At 40.1% G+C, this 25,498-nt stretch overlaps 11 protein-coding genes across 11 annotated transcripts; 5 read left to right on the top strand and 6 right to left on the bottom strand.

Annotated features, from left to right (window-relative positions):
- Positions 1-271: 271 nt before the first annotated feature.
- Positions 272-1,291, bottom strand: SAPINGB_P005025 (uncharacterized protein; the record flags this gene model as incomplete). The annotated part of the gene is made up of 1 exon (XM_031999740.1): positions 272-1,291. The coding sequence occupies one exon, from the start codon at positions 1,289-1,291 to the stop codon at positions 272-274; it is 1,020 nt and encodes a 339-aa protein (XP_031855631.1).
- Positions 1,292-2,077: 786 nt separating this feature from the next.
- SAPINGB_P005026 (uncharacterized protein) lies at positions 2,078-3,978 on the top strand (the record flags this gene model as incomplete). Its single annotated transcript, XM_031999741.1, has 2 exons — positions 2,078-2,503; positions 2,689-3,978. 2 exons carry the CDS (start codon positions 2,078-2,080, stop codon positions 3,976-3,978), a joined length of 1,716 nt encoding a protein of 571 aa, XP_031855632.1.
- A 253-nt stretch (positions 3,979-4,231) lies between these two features.
- On the bottom strand, positions 4,232-5,698 carry SAPINGB_P005027 (uncharacterized protein; the record flags this gene model as incomplete). The annotated part of the gene is made up of 1 exon (XM_031999742.1): positions 4,232-5,698. One exon carries the CDS (start codon positions 5,696-5,698, stop codon positions 4,232-4,234), a length of 1,467 nt encoding a protein of 488 aa, XP_031855633.1.
- A 262-nt stretch (positions 5,699-5,960) lies between these two features.
- On the top strand, positions 5,961-7,553 carry SAPINGB_P005028 (uncharacterized protein; the record flags this gene model as incomplete). The annotated part of the gene is made up of 1 exon (XM_031999743.1): positions 5,961-7,553. One exon carries the CDS (start codon positions 5,961-5,963, stop codon positions 7,551-7,553), a length of 1,593 nt encoding a protein of 530 aa, XP_031855634.1.
- Positions 7,554-8,035: 482 nt separating this feature from the next.
- Positions 8,036-8,779, top strand: SAPINGB_P005029 (uncharacterized protein; the record flags this gene model as incomplete). Its single annotated transcript, XM_031999744.1, has 1 exon — positions 8,036-8,779. The coding sequence occupies one exon, from the start codon at positions 8,036-8,038 to the stop codon at positions 8,777-8,779; it is 744 nt and encodes a 247-aa protein (XP_031855635.1).
- Positions 8,780-8,915: 136 nt separating this feature from the next.
- Positions 8,916-12,318, bottom strand: SAPINGB_P005030 (uncharacterized protein; the record flags this gene model as incomplete). The annotated part of the gene is made up of 3 exons (XM_031999745.1): positions 8,916-12,104; positions 12,172-12,231; positions 12,289-12,318. 3 exons carry the CDS (start codon positions 12,316-12,318, stop codon positions 8,916-8,918), a joined length of 3,279 nt encoding a protein of 1,092 aa, XP_031855636.1.
- A 372-nt stretch (positions 12,319-12,690) lies between these two features.
- Positions 12,691-13,224, bottom strand: SAPINGB_P005031 (uncharacterized protein; the record flags this gene model as incomplete). The annotated part of the gene is made up of 3 exons (XM_031999746.1): positions 12,691-13,043; positions 13,099-13,129; positions 13,180-13,224. 3 exons carry the CDS (start codon positions 13,222-13,224, stop codon positions 12,691-12,693), a joined length of 429 nt encoding a protein of 142 aa, XP_031855637.1.
- A 309-nt stretch (positions 13,225-13,533) lies between these two features.
- SAPINGB_P005032 (uncharacterized protein) lies at positions 13,534-14,637 on the top strand (the record flags this gene model as incomplete). Its single annotated transcript, XM_031999747.1, has 1 exon — positions 13,534-14,637. One exon carries the CDS (start codon positions 13,534-13,536, stop codon positions 14,635-14,637), a length of 1,104 nt encoding a protein of 367 aa, XP_031855638.1.
- Positions 14,638-14,778: 141 nt separating this feature from the next.
- Positions 14,779-17,583, bottom strand: SAPINGB_P005033 (uncharacterized protein; the record flags this gene model as incomplete). Its single annotated transcript, XM_031999748.1, has 1 exon — positions 14,779-17,583. The coding sequence occupies one exon, from the start codon at positions 17,581-17,583 to the stop codon at positions 14,779-14,781; it is 2,805 nt and encodes a 934-aa protein (XP_031855639.1).
- Positions 17,584-17,830: 247 nt separating this feature from the next.
- SAPINGB_P005034 (uncharacterized protein) lies at positions 17,831-21,508 on the bottom strand (the record flags this gene model as incomplete). The annotated part of the gene is made up of 1 exon (XM_031999749.1): positions 17,831-21,508. The coding sequence occupies one exon, from the start codon at positions 21,506-21,508 to the stop codon at positions 17,831-17,833; it is 3,678 nt and encodes a 1,225-aa protein (XP_031855640.1).
- Positions 21,509-23,188: 1,680 nt separating this feature from the next.
- Positions 23,189-25,267, top strand: SAPINGB_P005035 (uncharacterized protein; the record flags this gene model as incomplete). The annotated part of the gene is made up of 1 exon (XM_031999750.1): positions 23,189-25,267. One exon carries the CDS (start codon positions 23,189-23,191, stop codon positions 25,265-25,267), a length of 2,079 nt encoding a protein of 692 aa, XP_031855641.1.
- Positions 25,268-25,498: the final 231 nt, after the last annotated feature.

Here is a 25,498-nt window from a genome sequence, read left to right on the forward strand (position 1 = left end):
AGATACAATTAAGATTAGACTAAGATAAAATTGATTTGGAAATTATTGAATATTTTGACAAGACAGTAGTAACCCATACAAAGACTTATGGCACAGAAAGGGAAATCAACGTTGAAGTGCGTCATTTACCTCCTGGCGTTACGATACCCCTTTTATTGGATAGCTTTTTGAGGAAGAGAATGTTTTTATTTTTATTATTTTTTTTTTCTTAATTTGGATATACAAATATATTACTGTTGAAATTTTTTTGTGATAAACATTTAATCAGCATTCAGTAATCATAATCCACATCTTCTTCTCTCTTTTGAGATTCCAAAGATACACCTTGAAGAATAGCGACTGGACCTTTTTTCTTAATGTATTCAAGTTCATCGTCACCCTTGGCCAAAATGAGACCGATGGCACCAACCGCGTTTACTCCAATTTTGATATCAGCTTCAGCATCGATAAAATCAGGAGCAGTACGGGGGACGGCAAGCATCCACTCTTCAGTAAAAACCAAGTTATATGATATAGGGGATCTTGGTGGAAGAGAAGAATGACGTAGGGAGGTAAGAACACGAGAAAGAAGAGTTGAGTATCTAAAAGATAGGTGATCAGCTAGTTCGTCTTCCTTTGTAGAAGTGTCAATTGGGGCCAGGAAATGCGAAAAGAATGGGGCGTGATGTGCAGAAATAGGTTTTTGGCCATTTTTGTATGTAGTTGAGTGTGGCTTGACAATCACATCAGGCCAAGGTTCGTAGACAGCCCCATCTGAGCTTTTGGGATTAGGGAATTCAATGAACTGAATATGGCGATGATCAATGCTGGCACCAGAGTTGGCACCACAATTGAAAAATCCAACGTGGCGGATACCGGATTGCTTATTAGTTGCACGAAGAAGAGAGTATGCAGCATGGAGATCAGTGGGTTCGAGTGGTGCACTTTGGGGCTTTTTGTCCTTTGTGATGAGAATAAAATGGTATGGAACGACGGCAAATTTGTTGAGAACAACAGCGTAGTTATTTGCATAATCAGGTAAAACCAATAAAGGAGGGCTTGGGGGGTCAAAGGGATCAAAAGGAGCTGAAGAATCTTCTTGTTCCTCTTCTTGTTCTTCTTCACTAGGTTTTGGAATACCCTGTGGTTTTTGCTTGAGGGTTGGGATCACGCTGTAGACGTAGGAAACATCGTCCACATTAGTATAGATTGTTGAAGTAGGTGTAAATACCAAGTCTCCAGATTCAACAGCTTTACTGTAAGTAGATTTGAGAGATTCGTAGAAAGAGTCTGGAACTTTGAAGTCAGTCATTGTTTTTTTTTTTCTTTTTTTCTTTTTTTTTGATTATTTATTAAGAGAAAATTACTGAAGTAGTGATAATATTGTCAGAATGCTTTGAGATGTTGCGATGAAATGAGATGGATGGGATCAAAAACGGCTACGTATGTATTACAACATTATTATGACATTACACTATTTGTTACAATATATATAATGTAACAATTTTTTTGATGTAACAAACTTTAGCCTGTCTCTCCACTATCGGTACTACATCACTAGCCTTCTGGCCGAGGCGCAATGGCCGGGCCTCATTTCCTTCCGCCGAATACGTTAGCCTTACTATAAGCCGCTGCTGCCGCCGCCGCCGCCGTAGTAAATGATGATGGTTGGTAGTAGTAATAATAGTAGTGGTGGTAGTGGTAGTGGTGGTAGTGGTGGTATTAATACTACAAAACCTTCGACCTCTCTCTTTCTCTCCACCCCCCCTCTCTTTTTCTTACACGTTAACAAAATATTGTAACAAGCCCCCACACAAAGTGTGTCACAAATTTTTTTTTTTTTTTTTTTTTTTCTACTTCATGACTCCGCTAAGCCGTCGTCTCCATCAATCAAAAAATTTCAATATTCGTTGTTAATTCTCGACAAGCTTTATGCCTTTAACTTTCACTTTCACTTTCACTTTCAATTTCGTATATAAATTTATATATTTCCAGCTATATTTTCTTGTTCTTATTTAGTAGGAATTGGAAAAAAAAATATACATTTGATATTCCACATACCATTCCAGAACACGTCCTTCCCATATATACCCGGATCATGTCTACTCTCGATTTACAAGCCACGCAGGACTTGACTGATTCAGCCTTTGCAAAGTCCCAACATACTGATGGTAAGCCAACTTCTACAAACACCATCAACCAGGCTACGGAACGAATCACCAACAATCATAGCCGCCATCCTTCAGCATCAGTAATCTGCTCTAGACCTTCAACTGCTGTATCGTCGCTGGCTTCAACCCCTCAAACTTTTTATCATGGAGCAGATCACCACATTAGTATTAATGATATTCCGGGGATTGCGGCTTTCGATACGACTTTTCCGCGACCCAGCGCTATTCGAATCAATGTTGAAGGTGCATTCATTGTTGACGAAGACGAGTCTAACGGTCGCCAAACTCCTCCCGGCACCAGAGATATTGCTCTTCCCCATCATAATTCCGAGGTTTCGCATATAGCGGTTGATGTAAGTTTTGTTCGGATTATTAATGATCTTACTAAAAGGCTATTGGTTCTTTTGTAAAATCAAGTTACCTCTCGTTTTCCCACACCCCACTATTCGGGCCAAGCCATTCACCCCCACCAAAATTGAAATATCAGCTGTTGTCTTTTTAGTATTAACCTTTTTATTTTATTTTATTTTTTATTTAGATTGGTGGTTCTCTTGCCAAAATTGTTTACTTCACAAAAGATGACCAAGGTAAAGGAGGCCGTCTTAACTTCACCAAGTTTGAGACTGAAAAAATTGACGAGTACATGGATTTTATTCAGGGTCTATGTTCTTCCGATGACTCGTCCTCGTCTTCTAAAAAACCTCTTCACATCATGGCCACAGGTGGTGGCTCTTACAAATTTTATGATCTTATGCGCTCTCGTCTTGGAGTTGAAGTCACTCGAGAAGATGAAATGGAATGCTTGATTGCTGGTTTGGATTTTTTTATTACCGAAATCCCCGAGGAAGTTTTTTGCTACAGCGAACAAGATCCTATGAGATTTGCCGAGGCTCGACCAAATATTTACCCATATTTACTTGTCAATATTGGCTCAGGTGTAAGTATGATTAAAGTTACAGGCCCTCAGACGTTTACCCGTATAGGAGGTTCATCTCTTGGTGGTGGTACTCTTTGGGGTCTTTTGTCGCTTCTTACAAATGCCAAATCCTATGACGACATGCTTGAGATGGCAGCTCAGGGTGATAATGCTAGGGTTGATATGCTCGTTGGTGACATTTATGGAACTGATTATCCTCGAATTGGTCTCAAGGCAACTACTATTGCAAGCAGTTTTGGAAAAGTCTTTAAAGAAGTCCAAACAGCCCGCAAGGAGCACGAACACAACAAACAACAACAGAAATCGGCGACAGCTAGCACAGCAAGCAGTCCCCAGAGCGCACAACAATGTAATTGTGCTTCGTCAAACACTCAAAAGGCCGCAGCCACTGAGAGTACAAGCAGCACAGTATACGACAATGATGAGTACGATGATGAAGGCTATGACAGCGAGGGTACCCAGGAAGAAAAGTTTGCCCGATTCCGAGGTGAAGACATAAGTCGAAGTTTGTTGTATGCAATCTCGAATAACATTGGACAAATTGCATATCTTCAAGCACGGAATCATGGCTTGGAGCACATTTATTTCGGTGGTTCCTACATTTGTGGCCATCCAATCACTATGCACACACTATCGTATGCCATCAACTTTTGGTCTCAAGGTGAAAAGACTGCATACTTTTTGAGACATGAAGGATACTTGGGTGCCGTTGGTGCGTTCCTCAAAAGACAACCATCAGGATGGGGCCGTAAAAACTCCAATTCACAAAGCTTTGAGGACCTCAAGGGGCTGGCGCTTAAACTCAAGAAAACAAAGCTGGCGGCTGGATCACCAGCAAATAGTTCTAATCAGACCTCCCCCCTTACACCATCATCTGCAGTTCTCAGTTAAAATTTAGCTTGCATTTCAACTTATCAGTGATAAGTATGCTTTATTTTATTTCTTTTTTTTTAATTTTTTTTTCTTGCTCTTATTGATATTATTGCTCTCCATGACTGTATTCTTAGTTTGTTTACTCTTTTTTTTTTTTTTTTTTTGCTTTTTTTCACATTTTTAGTTGATATCAAAAAAATTTTCTTTTTTTCATTAAATTATTGTAATTATTCAAACATCATATACGTCGTAAATAGTTCATTAAAAGATTCTAATTTAAAGAATTTAGCCTTTCTCGAATTATCCGGCTAGTTTCATTAACAAAAAAGCTTGGACTACAACCGTAAAGTGCTTTTGTTTGTGTAAGAACGTCCTGTGCAAGAACCGCCCGGTCAATCACATTATCAGCCACCGGCTCCCCACTACTATTATCTCCACTTTTAACTGATAACCGCCGCAACAAGTGGATTCCAGTAATTTTTCCAGTTTCAATTTTCCCCGTTAAATTGACAATAAAAAGCTCATACGATATTTGAGCTGCCACAAACAATTTGGGATTCCCTGTCTTACCAAAAATAGATACTTGTTTGGTAAATTTGTAAAGTATATGATGGGGACCCTTTTGTAGTAGACGCAAAGTACTATAATCTATACCAAGCATTTTGCTCATCATCGTGTTGACGTTTGAATACCAGTCAATGGCTTGTTGTACCACATACGTATTGGTTTCGCCGCTTTCCACATACTCATTAATATCAGATATGGAATTGTTTCGGGACAACTGCTGCAACAAAACAAAGGCTTGAGGGTCTTGAGGCAGTGAATTTTCCAATGGCTCTTTGAAATGTGCAGTAATATCTCGTAGTTTTTGGTCTCGTGCAGTAAGTTGAGCAATTTCTCGCTCTAGCGCAGAGTTAGATGCAGATTTAATATCCAGCTCTCTGGTCAAGGACTCTAAGTCTGTTGATTTAGGTGGTTTAGGTCCATGTATGACATTAGTCTGTTGATTTAGTTGGTGATGCTCTAGTTCGTGTACGCGAGTTTCAAATTCTTCAGTCTCTTTAATCATTTTAGCCACTGGGTCCTCATTTATGTCGTATTCTTGTCCATCTTCGCGATCTATACCCAACTGATCCGTCAAACTCTTGTAATAAGCCTTTTCTTTTTCCTCTAAAGCATCAATCTCTCTCTGCATTTCGTCTATTTCCGTAGTCATCTTTAATATTTCTGCAGGCTTAGTCTGAACAACATCAGCCACATCATCCACCAATTGTTTTGCTGCTTGTTCAACCCAACTTTGAAGAGATTCTACACGTCTCTTTTCACTTTTTAGTTTGCTTTTCAGTTCAGCGTTCGCCCTTTCTTCTTGTGCAATGGTGTCTTCGTTAAGGGATAAAAAGAGATTGGCATAGTATGTCGAAGATTCATCGTCATCTTCAAAAGCATTCATCATAATCTTAAGGAACTCAACTTTTGTTTCATGCTCTAAGTAAGCCAGTTTATGCGTTTGAAAAACTTCATGTGCTGCCTTAAGTTCTTCTGGCATTAGACGCGGATCTTGCTGAAGAAGTTCTTTGATCTGGTCTGAAACCTTGACATTGTTGTTATCACTTAATCTTCGCGGATCTCCTATTTGCTTGACGTATTCTGCTTCAGCATTTAGAATCGCAAGGGGAATATCTTTGAGCTTTTTAAGCGCCTCTAACTCTTGTTTTGGTAAAGACTCTGAAGCAGTCATTTGGAAATCTATTTGGTATGGAGTGTTTGTTTTGAAAACATAAAATAAACAAATGCTTATTTTTTTAGTGTTTTTGTTAAATAGGGTAAGGGTTTAAACAGCCCCACAAACCTGCGGCTTTTATTACATAATCTTTTCTATGGTTCCAGTTCCAGTAAAATTTTTTTTTTTTTTTTTTTTTTTTTTTTTTTTTTCAAAATTCTCGATTTCAAATATCTTACAAAATTTTCAAGACTTTTTCAAAGGACATTAATATACAAAAATGCCACCAAAATCAGACAAGAAAAAGACCGTCACATTTTCACTCGTGCACCGATCCCACGAGGATCCTCTTTATCATGATCCTGATGCTTCTGCTGCAGTTTTCGTCCCGGTTAACCAAAAGGACACTGGCAAGGATATGAAGCGGGAACAGAGGGAACAGCGCCGCATGAAAAAGAAGGCTTTTGCTGCCCAGTCTCAGGCTATGATTGATGAATTCAACGAAGGTTTGGAAAAACAACCCAAGAAAGAGTTGAGTGATAAAGTTGTGGTTTTTGACAAAGACATGGATGAAGAGTTTAAGGGCCAGGGTCGAAGAGAAAATGAAGGTGAAGCCGCGTTATACGGTATTAAATTTGACGATTCCAATTACGATTATATGCAACATTTGAAGCCTATCGGACAATCCTCAGATGCTGTCTTTGTTTCTAAAAGAGACCAAGAAAAGAAAAACAACAGGAAGTCGGGTGGTATTCAGTTTAAGAACAAGGAAGCTAATCCTGCCTCTTTACTTGCTAAAGATATGCTTCCTTCTGAAATCTCAGTTCCAAGAAACTTTGATTCAGAAAAGGCTGTTCCAGATTCTATTTCAGGGTTCAAGCCTGATATGGACCCTGGTCTGCGAGAAGTCCTGGAGGCTCTGGAAGACGAAGAGTACGTTACTGATGCAGAGGACGATGGAAACGAAGACATTTTTAAACAGCTGCTGGAAAGTGGAGAGGCCGATGAGGATGACTTTGATGATGATGAATACTACGATGATGACGAATATTATGAAGATGATGACTTTTACGAGGGAAATGTATCTGATGAAGGCGAATACGAAGAAGAAGAGACCCCAGCAAAGGCACCCGAACTGACGGCTACAGAACTTTACCAAAAAATGAAACCATCTGCTGATGGGTTTGAAAAACGCATAGAAAGACCAGAAAGCTTACCTGAACAAGATGCTGAAGCAGACTCCAAGTCAGGGTTCCCCGCGCTGGACGATATGACAGTCCCTGATGTTGAGTACATTGACAAAGACAGTAATGTGGCTACGGAACAAGACTGGGAGCGGGCGTTCCGGGAGTTCAAGATTAGCCAGGAAACTTCACGCAAAGAGGCTGGGTTCAACGAACTGGATAGTGAGGCTGGTGATCAGCTGGGCGCACTGAGTGTGGTGACGTCAATGACGAGAGGAACTAACATGACTAATAAGCAATGGCGACGCAATAAGGGTCGGTTGCTGGATAATGTGGGCAAGCGTATTGGAGGCTCTCGAGGGCTTAATAGTTTAAACAGTGACGCGTTGACTGAAATGACTGGGTTGTCTATGTCGTCTTCTGCCCTATTCCGCAACAAGCACATGACAATGCTTGACGATCGGTTCGATACTATTGAAGAAGAGTATCTGAATGACCGTGAAGAGGACGACCTGAATGATGATACACACATTAAACATGGCCTGGCTAAGCGATCCAGTGGCCGCAAAGGCGCACACAAGCAAAAAGAAGCGTTTGATATGGCCAAGGAACGTCCAGATCTCGACAGTATTTTGGACGACTTTTTGAACAATCATACGATTGAGGGAAAACATTATTATAAAAAGTAGTGGGGTTTAAAAGTAATTTAATCATTGTTTTTTTTTTTAAATTTTTTTTAAAAATTTTTTTTTTCTAATGCTTACTATCAGAATCTGTAGACAAATCTCATAGTCATCTCGTTGGAATAACTTTTACCCATTTTGAAGAACCCAAAAAAAAAAAAAAAGGCTCCCGTTTAAAACCGTTGATTTCAAAGCAAAAAAAAAAAAAAAAAAAAAAAAAAGAAAAAATAAATAAGAATTAAAGTTATTTCCGAGGTCATCCCAACAGTCTCAATTAGTTAATAAAATCCTCCATTGAAAGGGCAATGTGTTGCGTCAGGGTTCTAGTTCATTGTGGCAGTGGTGATCTAAATCTCGTATTAATAAATGGTGGATGAATTTGTTATGATGATGATGTGTGGCCATGATCATGTAATCATGAAAATGAAGTTTGTTAGAAATAGAAGAAAAAAAAAAAAATTACTTACCCACATTATAATAACTATAAAATGGCAACATCTTCCTCCAATTTCTTCTTTTGTTCAAGTCACAGATTTTCTAAAACTCGAATTTCTTCAATCCTATTCACTCGAACATTCTGTTCAGCTTCAATTCTTGCAAATAGTACACGCAACACATCTTTGACCTCTTTTCTCTACCCCCGCATAACAGCTAACGCATCTACCCATCACAAGTTCAATTACTACCACCACCACAACCAATACTACTACCATCACAACAACAAGAAATATTCTACAATGTCTGCTCCTTCTAGCTTTTACGACCTCAAGCCTGCTGATAAGACTGGTGCTCCTTACGACTTTTCTCAGCTTAAGGGCAAGGTTGTTTTGATTGTCAATGTTGCCAGCAAGTGTGGCTTCACCCCTCAGTACAAGGAACTTGAGGAGGTTTACAAGAAGTACAGCCCTGAAGGCCTCGTTATCCTTGGCTTCCCCTGCAACCAGTTTGGCCACCAGGAACCTGGTACTGATGAGGAGATTACCCAATTCTGCCAGCTCAACTATGGTGTCACCTTCCCTGTTTTGAAGAAGGTTGATGTTAATGGCTCCAACGCAGACCCCGTTTACGAGTTTCTTAAGAGCAAAAAGTCCGGCTTGCTTGGCTTTAAAGGCATCAAGTGGAACTTTGAAAAGTTCCTCATTGACAAGAATGGCCAAGTCATTGAGAGATACTCATCAATCACAAAGCCTTCTTCTATTGCCTCAGAAATTGAGAAGCTTCTTAAAGCTTAATTTTTTTCTTTAATATTCCATCACATAATTAATGCCTTTGTTTCCTTCTTTCTTTTTTTTAATGATCAATAATCAAGTTAATTAATTTATATTTTTTCTAAAATACAACCTATTGTAAAAATATATGATACAAACTCTAAGCAGAAGTCGCTCGAGAAGATGACTTGCGTTTGCTTTTAGTTGTTGTAGGAGTGCTTGCACCGGTGCTCTTTGCCTTCTTTCTGGATCCGTTAGTGCTAGCATCACTATCAATATCAACCGATGACTCTTTGCGTTTGGACAAAGCTTTTCCATTGCTTGACCCATTTCCAGTGGGAGTACTGGTCCCAGTTCCTGCATCCGCAGCATCTCCACCCATTTCCTTGACAACACAAGCTAACAGTGTATGACAGCGTCGACTTAGCTCAATTGGTGTACGCGACAGCAAAAACCAATCGAACCGAAACATGGGCGAGTTGCGAATAGCATCGCGAATCTTTTCATAAAGACCATCCGCATCCAATCCAAAGCGATTCATTTGAACAAGCAAATATCGATCTTCCTCATCACTGTAAATACGACGTCCATGACCACTAGGAGCAATACCTAACTGAAGTTGTTGAATTGGTGCGGTATATGATTCGATCTTTCTGCGAAGCATATCTTTTTGACGTTGAACTTTACGCGCTTTTTCCTCTCCATTCTCAATCTGCGAAATATACTTGTCGTACCCTTCAATCTCCTTGTAGCGTTTCCAGAATGTAGTGGCATATTCCTTTATGTCATCCACAGACTTGTCTTCAATTCCAGCTGCAATATCTTCGTAGTTATTACGTCCAAATTTACCGCTGAGAGAAATGAATTGCGAAAAATCGCGACGGTTCCATTTAGAAAAACCATACTGAGCCAACCGGGTCTTCTCTTCGACTTCTTCTTCAGTTAAAGGTTCTGCACTATCAATTTCTTCTTGCTCAAGTTTCTGTTCAGCTTCTCGATCCTCCAAATCATCCTTATTGGAAGGCAGCGGAGCCTTAAATCCAATCTGTTTGCGATAATAAGCCAGCTCCTTTTCTTGAAGGTCAACTAGCCTAGGAGGATAAAATTGAAAATCGTGAATTGTGAGTTGCTTAAGACCCTTAGGAACTTGAGGTTTGTCCTCAGCCTTCTTTGCTGGAGTACTTGAAGTAGTAGTCATAGCATTTTTGTAGTAGCCATCAATAGAGTAGTTTTCTTTGCGCTCACGCTTGGCCAATGAAATCCATTGGAAATTAGATGTTTGCTTCTCATTATTGATCTTATTAAAATCTTTTCCGTTCCATTCGTAGGCACTGCCTTCGGTGGTAAACTTTTGAAGATCGTCCAAACCGAGTTTCTCGTATCGAGATACCAATTGCTTGGTTTTGCTTTCACCGCGCTCCAAAATAGTGTCAATATCGTCGCCAATGGAGCTACCATCACCACTACCAGATTCATTTTCTGTCTCAGTTTTCGCCGCGTTCTTTTTTAAGATGTTTTGAGCACCATACTGGATAATATTAAGAAGCTCGTCCTTAGAAGCAGCCTGATTTGAACCACTTGGCTTAGCACGCCCTTGCTGAATGACAAGCTGGTCTAATCGTAACTTTTGAGCAGCACGATCCAATACCTTCTCTTCAATAGCATCTTCTGTAACAAATCTGTACACATAAACCTGTTTGGTTTGACCAATACGATGAGCACGATCCATGGCCTGTAAATCGGCCTGAGGGTTCCAGTCCGAGTCATAAAGAATAACAGTGTCGGCAGTAGTCAAGTTAATACCAAGACCACCGGCACGAGTTGTAAGCAGAAAGACAAATTTTTCAGAGCCAGGTTGATTATACTGATCGATAGCTCGGATACGGTCTGGATGCGCGGTGCCACCATCAATGCGATTGTATTTGTAACCGCGGAACAAACAGTAATCTTCAAGAATGTCTAACATACGACTCATCTGGGAAAAAATAAGCACACGAGAGCCTTTCTCACGACATCTTTTCAGCAGCTTGTCGAGAATAACCATTTTACCAGCATTAAAAACCAAATGTTCATCGGTTGTGTATGGAGGGCCGGGTTCAGCACCTTCGAAAAGATATGGGTGATTACAGCATTTTCGCAACTGCATCACAATGTTTAGCAGCCGGGTCTTGTCTCCTCGACCACCAGTTCCAACGCCGTTAATAGCATCAATATCACGCTCAAGAATCTTTTGATACCACTTTAGTTGCATATCAGACATGCCGATATAAACATTAATCTCTTTCTTGGGCAAGAGCGATTTTTCGACATCGGCCTTGATACGCCGAAGTAAAAATGGCTGAAGAACTTTATGAAGTTGCTTGACTACCATGTCTTGGTCACCATTTTGCGACTCAAACCATTGATCAAACTGGGCCGAGTCAGAAAAAACATCTGGTAGAATAAAGTTGAGTAAGGCCCAAAGTTCATGCAGGTTGTTTTGAAGTGGCGTGCCTGTAATAAGCAATCTGTTTCTCGAATGGAAAACTCGGATAATTTGAGAGAGAGAAGATGATTCGTTCTTGATGCGGTGGGCTTCATCAATGACAATGTATTGCCACGCAAACCGTTGCAGATAAGATTTTTCACGGAGAACAATTTCATAGGACGTAATTAAAACATCAAAGTCGCAAGTAAGAAGTTTGTTTTTCACAATATTAGCACGATGTTCCTTGTCACCTTGAAGCACAAGGGTGCGAACATCAGGAGTCCACTTTGCAAATTCACGTTCCCAATTTTCTAAAGTAGACTTGGGAACTATTACAATGTGCGGGCCAACAATACCTCGCATGTAACGAAGGTATCCCAAAAAAGAAATTGTTTGCAATGTTTTACCCAAACCCATTTCATCTGCAAGAATGCCCGAGATACTATTTTCATAGAGTGATACGAGCCAGTTTAGACCTTGAATTTGATATTCACGCATTTTGCCGTGGATGTATCCGGGGGATTCAGTAAAAACCGTATAATCTTGAGAAGATTCATTTTCAAGAGATTCGTTTTCCACTCGAAGCAACTCATCGTCTTCTTCCTTTTCAGTTTTGCGTTGACGATTGCTCTTTCCATCAGATTGGGATTTGCTTTGCTGTTTCTTCAATCTACTATCAGCTTCTTGAATGATTTCAGCAAAGATCGGGTCTCTTTGGGTTCTATCGTCAATAAAGTGGCGGAATAGGTCTGTAAGACCCAAAAGATACTGGAATCTGTTTAGCGAGTCTTCGCGTTTTTGTTTTGAAAGATTTTCATCGTCTTTTTGTAAAAAGTAGCTCTTTTGGCGCTCAGCTAACTCTGCTGAGGTTAATGGAGGCTTCTGTTGAATGATGTGTTAGCATATTGGTTATAAAATCTGTGGCAAATTTTGATTATTTGACACGTACCACATTGGCATTAGCTTGTTCTTCCTTTAAGTTTTGTTCGGCTGTTATATCAACGACATTCTGTTTCTTGTGTTTGAGGTTAGCAGGCTTCTTTTATAGATGATATTAAGAACGTACTTCTTCATGGTGGGTCGTATCTTCCACCATTTGAATATCCGGAGTATCCGTCGTCATAATGAATAAAAAAACAAGAATGACTGAGATAGGTTGGAGGTTGGATTGTGTGGTTGAAGTGTGAGTGTAGACAAGTTTTTTTTTGATGTGTGGAAGTTTTTTTTTTCTTGTTTACAAAAACAAAAGGACTGGCGTTTTGATGAAAATTCAAAGTCGCGTTCATTACATAACATCTTAGTATATACATTCACCACCACTACCACCCAAAGAGACCCAGGTTCGGACCATCCAACGAGGGCAACGATCTATGCCATAATGGGATTTCGATAACTCTAAGAAATGCTTGCTAACCAAATATTGTAAAACACCTTATTTATGCTATGAATCCATTTATTTACATCCAAATTAACCCAACCGAGTTGTGTAATCAGGCTCAAAGCCCAATAGCTCTTCGTCCAGCTTATCTAGATCTTCATCACGAATCATGCGCGGATCTAAGTTCGAAATCTTCTTGAGACGAGCTTCTTCTAAAGTCTCTGGGCCTGAATTGTCATTTTGTATGGCGTCAGAGTCCTTCTGTGGCGCTGGCGCATTTCCTGTGACGGCAGGAATGAAATATTCGTTGTCGCAATACGGGCAGAATTGATCAGCTTCGTCAAAATCCGTAAGATCCTTGCGGAATGCCTTTTTACATTTTTTGCAAATCATAGTAAGATCGAGGGTTTTTTTTAATGGATGATCTTCATTCTCAAGATGGCCTGCATAGTTAGAGAATGAACAACATTTCAATTTTTCACCTTTTGATAAACTTACACTGTGGGCAGTCGTACCATTTTCGGCAGCACTGAAAATCTTATTAGAACAAGACAGTATCTTCTTAACCAACAATCATACCTGAGTTCTTATAGACACCTGGGCGTTAAGAATATGTTTGCACATCTTTTCCTTGTTTGATGGTTTAATTGTTTGATTGTTTGATTTTTTTGACTGTTTGTAAATTCTGATCTGCCAGTCTCTCGTAATTACAACAAAAAAAAAGTAGAGTATGGTCACGTGAATTACCACAGTCTTTCATATCACGTGAATCTTATCAAGCGGACTTTATTTATAAGCAGAAAAAATCTTTTTTTTTTTTGAATCGCCAAAATATAAAAAGCTTCTTTGGGTTTCTCTTTTAATACATTTAAATATACGAAATACGATACGTTTAAGGATTCTAAGTTAACACCATATATAATTCTTTCTTTAATGACAGCAGTAGCATCAAATACACAAATACAGAATATTCAGACCTTTGCTCCTTTACAGGACTCTGAAACACCACTTTCGAACTCATTAAATGGTAACCAACAACCAGGAAAACTGTCACAAGAAAAGCCAGAGCTGACAGCTCCTGAACCCGAGCATTGTCCCGGTACCGAATCTGAGCTTGCGGGTCAGGCCGATGCGTGCCAGGGCTGTCCAAATCAAGAGATTTGTGCTAGCGCACCCAAGGGTCCGGACCCAGACTTACCTCTGATTCGTGAGCGCGTCAAGGACATTCAGCACAAAGTCCTGGTACTTTCTGGTAAAGGTGGCGTTGGCAAATCAACATTTACATCAATGCTGGGTTGGGCCTTTGCTGCAGATGAGTCTCTTGAAGTCGGGATTATGGATGTGGACGTGTGTGGACCGTCAATGCCCCAAATGATGGGCGTGCAGGGTGAGCGCGTGCACCAGTCAGGAGAAGGTTGGACTCCGGTTTATGTCGATGACAACCTTTCCGTGATTTCAATTGGATTTTTGCTTCCAGACCCGGATAACGCTGTTATTTGGCGAGGGCCTAAGAAAAACGGTCTTATTAAGCAATTTCTTAAGGATGTAGTTTGGGGAGAACTCGATTATCTCGTTGTTGACACACCTCCAGGAACCTCCGATGAGCATCTTTCATTAAACAACTATCTGAAACTGGAAAATGGCGAGAGCGGTGTTGATGGCGCTATTATTGTGACGACACCACAGGAAGTAGCACTGCTTGACGTTCGCAAGGAAATCGACTTTTGTCGCAAGGCCAATATTCGCATCTTAGGAATCGTCGAAAACATGTCTGGGTTTGTCTGCCCCAACTGTAAAGGTGAATCATTTATTTTTGCACCTACTACTGGCGGCGGTGAGGCCTTGGCTAAGGAACTAGACATCCCATTTCTTGGGAAAGTTCCGCTAGATCCTCGAATTGGAAAGGCTTGCGATGAGGGCGTTAATTTTTTACAAGAATATCCAGACTCACCGGCGTGTACCGCTATTTTGGACATCATTGACAAGCTTCGAGATGAAGTTGAAGGCTCACTGGAGGAAGACCTTTCGGATGACTAGGAATAAAAGGTTTTTTAAAGCTTATGCATATGATCTTTTTCATTCTAGTTTAAAATTTTTTTATGTACTTTTAGATTTTCGGATTATTAATTCAATTTTTTTTAAATTTTTTTTTTTTTTTTTTGGATGTTTAAATTTCCATTAATATGTTTCTGCGTCTTGAGAAACAGAACTATGGTTTTGAATTCCAGAGCTGACGCGGTCTCGAACAAATTCTATCCGCAACAACAATAAATGCAACGGGTTTTTGGTTGCCACATCGTCGTCGCTTTGTTGTATGTATTCTACTTGATCATAAATTGTTTCCATAGCACGGTGAATGCTTCTAGAAAGCTGTCGCATACTGTTCCCGGCCTTTTGTAACTGCGCTTGTTCCTGAGGTGTAATATCCATAGTCTGGGTTGCCAAAAGAAGCATTGCCTGGTTGTGTACCAACCATGAGCTCGAGGTCTTAATTACCACTGTAAGTTCCAAAAATAGTTTGCTAAGATCGTCGTTGTCAAGGAAAACCATGTCATAAACTGTGCTTATAAACTCTTGATGAAAACCGGCAATTGCATCGGGATCTAAAAAGGGATCTTTTTCATCATCACTCCCATTTTCATCTCCGTATTTCGAATAATCTGGGTACGGTATTGATTCCTTTTGAGGAAAACATTTTCCCAATAATTTGGAGAATTGATGGTCAATCACCGTTACTTGGAAGTATTCCCAAACTGCAGCAACAAACACACGAGCATGATAAACCGCAAATAATAAACTGTCTAGTTCCTGAAGTAAACTTTGCTGCAAGTGTGGATATATTTTTAATCGCTTTCGGTACGTTGGTCCCCGCCAAGTCATCAGGCTTCTCCACTGTTCAGCCAGTAAACGCTGGGCTGAGCTAAGCGATACCAAAAAAGAAAATAATACAGCATATTTTGCGCTATCCAGTTCGGGGGATCGAGTTAATACAGATTGAAACCAATTCAAACGTAATTCCAACTGAGTAGGTACATCTAGTAAATAATTGTGGAAAATATCAAAACCTAACTGTGGTTGGGTATCTGCCAAAGAAGAGTCTGGCACTAAAAATAAAAATTCTGTTGCGTCAAAGTACATTTCCTTATTTCGGAAAAGACTGTATTCTTGTGGTTTGTAAAATGGATGATTAATAGCATTATCCTCTTCCTCGGTACCCAGACTTTCAGCAATATTCAGTAGAGCACGTCGCAAAACCTCCGGTGCTAATTTCCGTAGAACTGCATCTGCCGAAACTTTTGGAACAAGCGAATCTCTCTTTTTTATTAGTCCATTTCCATTTTCATTGCTGCCTTCCATATCATCGTCATCATTTTCATCGTCATCATAAACTTCTAAGGAAAAAGAAGACATACCACCACCTGAAGACCTCATCTCAGCTTCTTTTTTGACATCTTCACTTTGGATACCAAGTTGCGCACAGAACTCAGCATCTCCAGCAAGTGCTACTTTTCTTAGAGTCCAAAAGTATTGGCATACACGGCTTGCACGAAAGGGGCCTGCTCTCTTACCTCCTGTTTCACTACTGCTGTTCCCCCCAAGTGTACGCAAAATAGCTGATCGTAGGCTTCGCACAGCAAAACGGAGCTCAGATACATTAATAGGAACAGTAAGCTCAGCTACTGTTGTTGTCGCAGAATGCAGAAGCTCACTTGATTCATTTCTCAAAGAAGAAACACCGAGAAAAGAATTAAAGGAAGATATTGAAGGCGACTTTGAAAGAAAGTTGGGTATATTTAAAGAATATGTATCGTCAACAGAAAATGCCCCATTAGCACCCAGAAATTGATAAACCATGTTTCCTGTCGTGTATATCAGGTATCCCATTTCATAGCTGACTTTTGGTGGCAAAAATAAGTCCTTTGGTGCTCCATTTTCCCACTGTGATGCATCTCCCGCAGCATCGCGCCAGCGCAACGAGTCTTTGCCCCCCAATCCAGCAGTAGCAGTTATTGGTTGTTGCGATGGGTTAGCTAATAAATACTCCACAATGGCACGATGGTTTTCGCGCACTTCGGTATCATCAGTCAAGTTGTCTCCAAACCTTTGCTTGGTATAAATAAGCGAGCTTGTGGCCGCAACATGCCCATACAAAAGCCATGAAACAGCCATTTGAAGCCATACACGATGTGCAGCAAGCAAACATTTTTCGCGCACCAGATCAACCTCTGGGTATCCTATTGGACCTGTAAATAATCCAAACGCATTACTTGTTTGGCTAATTTCCTTGTCAAGCATCGGGAGTCCAAACTCGCCTGGTAAAAACTCTGTATTTATATTTGCTGGTGTAACTTGCACGCGAAGCAGCGCTAAAACATAAAGAGAATAGCGAATCACACGATTCCAGCGAAGAACAACTTCAGAAACGACCTGCGCTACTGAGACTGTGTTGTTACCGCCAACATAGCGTGCATCTTTACGTAGTATCAAAGATTCAATGGACTGCAGTTGGGTGGCTAGCGGAAGTAAAACATGGGTGCGAAATGTCGTTACAATGGCGGGTCGTACAATGACATATGATGGTGGAAGTATGGCTGTAGTAGCTGCTGTTGCATTATTATCTCCATCGTAGGTGTTGTCGCTGTGGCTTAAGAAGCTAAACGATGTTGGAAGACCTGAAACATGCGCTGGAGTATACTCAAATGTTCGCACAGTTTCTATAAGCTGATGATGACGTGCTCCAAATTCAGCAACCGTTTCCAATAGTTTTTTTTCGGCGGGGTGTAGCAGTGTCTTATTGCTTATGGTTTCTTGGTTCTGTAGTAGGTCTATAGAATTTTCGTCTAGATGAATGCCCCTATGGTGGAAAGTATCAGAATTCTCGGAAAATCGGTGTATTGAAGATAACCCTAAATCATTATTAGTTGCTGCTTTCACAATTGATGATTCAAATCCTGAAAGAACCAACAGGATTTCGTGGATCATTGTGGTGATGTGTTTGGCATTGAAAAGGGGGGGGTGTGTACAATTTTTTTTAAAGTGTAAAAGCCACTCCATAATACAACAACCAACTATGATTTTAACATTAAAATACAAATCAACGTTAAAACAAATAACTCAATATCATCGATAGTTTCTATTAATTCTAATTTTATTTTATTTAAAAAAATTCATTTCAATATACATATCTTTCCCCTTAAATTGTCAAAAAGAAAATAAAAAATAACCACCATTAAGCTTCAAGAGACACGCGCTGAGCGAGATACACACTTGAAAGCCCAATGGTTTGCACCAGTTGTGTATTTCCATCACTTACGTTGATTTGAAGTATACGTGCTGCGTGATCCTCCAGTCCCAAAATTCGGATGTTTTCTCGTACAAAAGAGGCCATGATGTTAACAGCAACGCGTGTCTCAAAAGCAAACTTGCTTTGCGCAGACTTGTCATCACCTGTGCTTCTAGAATTGTAAATTGGAACATTAATATCAGAAAGGCCCTGTAAAAGGCGTTTACCGATTGTAGGGATGGATAGTCGAGTAATACCATTTTTCTCCACGAAGCTAGCATGTATGAATGTACCATCTTGAATGTCTATAATTCCTCTTTTGAGAAGAGAAATTTGTTCGACAAGATAAATATAGTCAAGGTACACTTGACCACCTCGCGACCAAGTGGTTACACGGATTTCTGGGTGCACAAAACCTCCAAGTAATTCAGCCAATTTCTTTGTGGCCGGTACACCGGCAATCACAGCCTCTGGAGCAACAGTGCCAACAGCACATGCATGAGCCTCTTCCCACAGACCGGCCTCCAATAGATGCTCAGTCTCGGCCCAAAAATCTCCCTTGTAATGAGCATAGAGAGCCCTAGCCTCAGCAAATATATTAGAACGAATACCAAGACCATTGAGACCAAGAAGATTAAGGTCACTAGAGGTAAAACGTTCAATGTTGCGGCCAATAAGAGAGTTGACTGATTCTTGAGCAACATTGTTGGATTTAATGTGGCAAAGAATAAAAATAGCTTCAACAAGCAAACCGTGAGCTTCTAATTGGTTTGCAAACTCAAGAGCAATTTCATCACCAATAAGTGCTGAATTGGCACCCGACCCAGTAGACAAGTTCTTGGAGCGCACGAGAATGTGATGTAAAATCCAAGGAAGCTTATAATCAAAAGGACTCGGTGAAGATGAACGGGGATCGAGTACACGCGCCACATTGGCATCTGTAGCTTCGTACAGAGAAATCAGTTCGTATTCAACATGAGCAACCTTGGAATTGCCAATGTAAGGTGTTGGAACATTGTTGGAAGGCGTGGAAAAGTCTTGCTGGTATTTAGAAACAGCCACAGGAATAGGGACCAGAGGAGTACATTCATACCAAAGACGTAATCCAAAGGCTTGTTTCCATGAAAGAGATTGAGAAAGATAAAGTGTTTTAGCTTCAGTACCAGGAATACCCTTCGCTACATTTGTATTCCCGGAAAGTAATTCGTGAATCACACGAATTGGTGTTGGAATTTTGACAAGTGTACGTTTTTCAGTCCAATCTTGAAGCTGGCGGCGTGCTGTACTTCGAATTTTTAAGTCAGGAGAACCAAACAAGGGAATAGTAGTAGCCAAATGCAGGTTGCGACCTCTAACAGCTGTAACAGCAGCCTTTGTAATCTGATTGCCTTGAATGTAAGCAAGAGCTTGTGCCAGCGGATCACCTTGAGAAGCTTGTACTTTGGCGATTGTTTCATCTCCAACAGAGTCTGTCAACCACTGAGCCAAAAGCTTTGCACGAAACTGCTGAGTGATTTTTTCTGCAACTTCAGAAGAAACATCCTGTGGAATTGGCTCCATACCCAGTAATTCTGTGTTGTCAAAAAGAATGGAACCCAAAAGAAAGATTTCACGAGAGCGAGAGTCTAGGTTGGGGAATTTTGAAAGTAAATATCTAAAAGAGAGATTACTTGGAGCAGTGAAAAGAGGAAGGTAAGAGTCTGGACGAAGTATTGCGTTTCCCTTAGAAGTATTGATCAAATCAGAGAGGATATCCTTATAGTAGGCAGGGATTGCAGTATCTTTATTGTAAGCCAAATTCTGAATGGTGTAAGAAGATGGAGTCGGATCAGAAGCTTTGAGCAATAGATTTGTTGAAGAAAACTTTGCAAATGAAAACTTTGAAAACGGGGGTGGAAGCTTTAAGGTCTTTGAAGCTTCGGTATAAATACCAATTGTTGAGTTTTTAATAAGAGTTCTGGTACCACCAAAAAGAGTATTATCAATATCTGAGGCATTGAAAGTGTAGTCGGTAGGTTCAACACCAGGGGTTTCATACTCAGAGCTAAAATCTGGGGCAGCAGGTGCCAGAACTGAGTTAAAAGAAGATGCATAAGAGAGTCTAGTTATCCAATCCTTAGGGGGTAATCTTGTTTCTTCATTCTGAAAGCTTTCATCTGGGAGAACAATGTTATACTGGTCAGCATGAGTTATTTGATTTTCAGACATTGATGCATCGTCTGTTTGAGATGAGGTATACGCATCTTGAACGATTCGAGGAGAGGATACTGTAGTGTCCGAAACTGCTGAATGAGGGGTAGTTATTTGGGAAGACAAATTAATTGGCTTATAAAGAGCCGCACTGAGTTTGTGAGCAAACGTGTCATCAGGAATTGAACTAATTTCACCAGTGGTTTCCATGTTTGACCTGGAAAAGGTGGAGTTCTGCGCATTATCTGGTTTATTATCTTGATCGTCGTAAATGAGCGCATCTTCTGTAAAGCCCCAAGAGCTGAAATGTTGCACCTTAAATACAAAAACGCCAGTAGTAACATCATATGTGATGAACTCGCCACCTCGGCTCTCAATGGTTTCTCTGAGAAGATTTGTTTTGCGCTTTGCACCGGGATGGGCAGGATCTGTAATTTTCTGTCTTGTTTTAGAATTGGGACTAAGGGGTAGGTAAATAAAAATGTTTTCGAGAGTAATCACTGCAGGTTGATTAAGTTCCTTTCCTGGTGGTGGCTTGTTTGGATTAGATTCGGGGTAGACACATACTGAGTAGTTGTCAAAGACAACAATGTTTCCCAGTATATCAGATAGATTATTAATAGAAGAGATATCTACAGGATTGATGTAGCGAATGTAGCCGTGATCTTTGCGTCCGATTCGAAGATCGGAAACTGATGAAAGTTGTTCAAATGTGTAAGAAAACAGAGACTCCAGAGATGGATCAATCCAATAACCAGCATCCACCGCAGTTTTGTTGATTTCGTAAACACGAGAAATGGCCGGATTGTGACGCATAGGAGTTCCAAGAGGAACACCGTCGACTGAAGAAAACGAAGTGGAGCCAATGGGAGTCGAGGAAGGGTTCAGTGAAGGTGAAGAAGTTGTTTCAGAAGGGGATGGGGTTTTTGCTTTCCCACGCAGAGACTCTGCAGTAGGAATATTTGTTTTCTGAATGACAAGTTTCTTAATTCCAGAAGAAGCTGTATGATTGAATTTGCTGCGAAAGCCTCCAGGAGGTGCGGATGTAACTTTTAATTCTGGAACGGCCCTAGGTTGCGATGTTTGTGGTTGCTTTGTTGTGGTGTTGTAAACGCTGCTGAGATAGTATTTTAAGTTTCCATTTACTGAAGAAGGAGGCTCTTTAATAGATGAAGGGACTGAGTTTCCATTAGAAGAAGGGACAGGTTTCGAATTAAAAGATCTTGTTGCCACGGAATAAGGGCTAAATCTGGAAGGCTTTTTAAATGTAGACGGTGTGCTTAGACTGCCATTGAGGTCAAATGTAAGGGGTGATGATACTGGAGCAATATTTTGCTGATGGGAAAACAAAGAAGACTCCAGAGAGTCAGAATCACTTGAAGATTTAGACGCAGAAGCGCCTAAAGTAGAACCAAACTGCCAGGGAGTCGGCATGTTAATCTATAAACTCTTTTTTGTATGATTTAAAAAGAGGGATTGTGTGTTGTATTTGAAAGTTGTGATTACCAGCTGCTTTTGTTTGGTGGTGGGTTTGTTTTGAATAATTTTTTTTCGTTGCTAAATCTTTAAGAACAATTGTTACAACTTTGTTACATTAATTTGTAACAAAAATAATTTTGAATCATGTGATCAGTCAACAATCTTCATTGTCAGATACCGAACAGTTGGTAACAGCATAAATAAGGCGTAGTTAAAGCCTTGCAAAGAAGCAGACCAACTGGCCATGAAGTTCCGGAAATGGGAGCTGGCAGCAAAATCTGATGATTACCAATCACTAATATAGAAAGTTTTGGAGTCTACCGAGGGTCTTCAGAGTAAAATGAAAAAAAAAAAAGAAGGCCGTGCACTGATTGTTCATTGTTTTTTTTTTATTTGATGGGGGGATAAAAAAGAAAGGGAAGAAAAGAAAGGTCGGGACACGGACCTTTAAATAGACAGAAAGAAATTAAAAAAAAAAGAAACCGGAACCGGGAGTGAAATCCGTAGCCATGGAAACACAGTAGCAAGTTACCTTGAGGACAATTTTTGCTCTTTAGTATGTTCAGCATTTTTTTTTTCTAGTTGAATCATGAAAAGTTACCGAAAAGCCAAGCAATTTTTTTTGCTACTTGTTGAGGTTTGTCAGACATATTTAAGCAGCCAGTCAGGTGTTAATAAGATGTTTATAAACAATTTATTTATTTATTTATTTTACAAAAAAAAAAAAAAAAAAAAAAACTTGTCAGCAAGTCTCCCAGTACGGAAAGGCTTAAAATGCGGCCGTTTAAACTATTAAAAAGGTAATTTTGTACTTGTTGCTGGTGGCGGGTGGCGGGTGGCGGGTCTCGAGCTTTGGGACCGGAGTTTATTAATAATTATAATTTACTTAACCATGAATAACATCAACGTGTATTTTTTTTTTGTTTATTTAAATTTTTATTTAAAATTTTTTATTTTATTTTTTTAAACGTCAGAATTTAAAAGACTCCTAATGTTTGTTGGTGATGTGCGCCACCGCACCCCAAAGATTCGTCAATGCTGCCCATATATTTCCCAACATGATAACTTTTTCTTCTACTCAATGCTCTGAACCTTTTGCCCCGCGAAAACACTGAATGATTTGCATAAATTTTAGAACGTCACATATATATCTACTTAACTGGGTCTTGGCTGTGCGGGGAGGCAAAAAACCCAGATAAACTTAAGTCTATCTTAAGAATGAAGGTTGGGCTTTCTGTTGGCTTATTTATTATATGCTTGATATATATGTACGTCATGTGACCCGAATGAGGGGTCGTATGTCTCCGCGTTGGGGGTGTCCTAAATAAATAAAAATTTTTTGTTGTATGTAATAACTTGTTTATATGGGTCTGGTGGTACGAATAGGTTCAATAATTCTGTTATATAAATACCCCGAAATATTCCTTTTTTTTTTCCTTTTCTTTTCTTAAAAACATATAGGAGAAAATTTTTTTATAATTTTTTATTGCTTTATTTTCTCTAATCAATCCATCTTATCTCTCCATCTCTTTTCCCTTTATTCTCATCTTAGTTTTCATCTTCATCTTCATCTTCATCTTCATCTTCATCTTCATCTTCATCTTTTTTCGTACCATATCTATTCAATCTTATACGATGGCTACCCCAGTCAAGATTAAGCTCAACAACAGAGTCCCCGTCACGGTTCCTGTTGGCGAGGCCAAGGAAGGCGAAACTGCTCCTCGCCGAAATATTGGAGCTCGTGATGGTCCTTGGCTATACCCGGACAACAACCCGCAAATAAATACTATCTACAATCTGCTCATTTGGGCTGAAAAAGAATACTCTTCGCTTCCCGCCATGGCTTCTCGTAAGATAGTGGATGTGCACACTGAAATTAAAACAGTTTCCAAGAAAGTTGAAGGTAAAATTGTTCAACAAGAGAAGCAGTGGCAGTTTTTTGAGCTTTCTCCCTACTCTTACATTTCTTACAAGGAGCTTCTGGACTTGGTAAATAATTATGCCGCTGGATTGCTCCAAATTGGAATTAAGCCTAAAGGACAGGAAAATTGTCATATATATGCTCAAACTTCGGCTTATTGGCTTCAAACAGCTCTTGCATTAAATGCGAATGCCATCCCCGCAGCCACTGCATACGATACATTAGGTGAAGATGGCCTGACTCATGCTTTGACCCAAACTGGTTCTGTTGCCGTTTTTTGCGACAATAACATTGTAGGCAGTCTTGCAAGCCCTCTCCAACAAGCTACCAATGTTCGTATCATTGTAACAGCCGAACCTATGACAAAGGACTCTGAAATCGCTGCTAAAGAAAAAGTTTTGGCTGTTAATTCTGAAATTAAGTTTTATACCTTCCAGGAGGTTATTGACTTGGGAAAGCAAAACTATTCTGAACCAATTGGCCCAGAACCTGAAGACGTTGCTCTTATTATGTACACATCAGGCTCTACCGGTCCACCAAAGGGTGTTGTTCTTACTAACCGCAATGTTATTGGTGCTATTGGAGGCATTTCAGGCAACATTGGCCACGACATTATTCCTCCAGGTAGTCGTCTGCTTGCCTACCTTCCCCTGGCTCATATTCTTGAATTTACATTTGAACTTGCTGTTCTCTTTTGGGGTGGTGTTTTAGGTTACGGTACCGTCAAAACTATTTCTGATGTGTCTGTTCGCAAGTGTGCCGGTGACATTCGCGAGTTTAAGCCAAATGTTATGATTGGTGTCCCTGCAGTTTGGGAGACTGTTCGCAAGGGCATTTTATCCAAAGTTGGCCAACTCTCACCAATTGCCCAAAAGATCTTTTGGACTGCTTACCGCACTAAGTTGCGCCTTCTCAACCACAATATCCCCTGTCCTCTTGTTGACAATCTTATCTTCAAGAAGATTAAGGATGCTACTGGTGGCAACCTCCGCATTGTTCTCAATGGTGGTGCTGCTGTTTCGCGTCTTACTCAGGAATTTATCACCACTCTCATCTGCCCTATGGTTATTGGTTACGGTTTGACTGAAACAAATGCCATGTGCACTATTATGAGACCTTCATCTTTCTCTTTTGAAACAATTGGTGAACTGACACATGCTGTCACTGTCAAGCTTGTTGATGTTCAAGAAGCTGGCTATCATGCTAAAAATAATCAGGGTGAAGTCTATATCAAGAGTGCCTCTGTTGCTAACGAGTACTACAAGAACAAAGAAGAAACTGATGCTGCTTTTACTGATGACGGCTATTTCCGCACTGGAGATATCGGTCAATGGACCGAAACTGGTCACTTGAAGCTAATTGACCGCAGAAAAAACCTTATTAAGACTCTGAATGGCGAGTACATTGCTCTTGAGAAGCTTGAGTCACTCTACCGCTCTAACCAGTACATTATTAACATTTGCGTTTATGCTGACGAGTTCCGTGTAAAGCCTATTGCTATTGTTGTGACTAATCCTGCTAATGTGGAGAAACTCGCTTCTGAGCTTGGCGTTGAGCACCACGAAGACATTGCTCACGATCCTAAAGTCAAGTCTGCTATTGAAAAGAGCATGCTTCAAACAGGCAAGGATGCTGGTCTTAAGGGCATCGAACTGATATTGGGTACCGTCATTTCACATGTTGAGTGGACTCCCCAGAATGGTTTCTTGACTAGCGCTCAGAAACTCGACCGGAAAAAGATTCTGGCAGACAACAAGGCAGCTATTGACGAACTTTACGATTCTGCTTCTTAAACATACATTATATCTTGATTTTTTTTTTTTTTTTTCGTTTTGCAATCCGTTTATGAATCCTTGATGCCCCCTCTCTTTCTTGTTTCTTTCCCTTTTTCTTTCCTTCCCACGAACTTTTTTAATTGTAATTTGTATGCGTGAAATAAATAAAAATAATAATACTCAAACAAATTTATTAATTCGGAACTAGATTTTAAATTTTAAACCATTTTTCCGAAAATGTTTGCAGAT

The sequence above is a fragment of the Magnusiomyces paraingens genome, assembly GCF_902498895.1.
Source record: "Magnusiomyces paraingens strain CBS 517.90 genome assembly, contig: contig4, whole genome shotgun sequence".
In the NCBI taxonomy this organism is placed as follows: Eukaryota; Fungi; Ascomycota; class Dipodascomycetes; order Dipodascales; family Dipodascaceae; genus Magnusiomyces; species Magnusiomyces paraingens.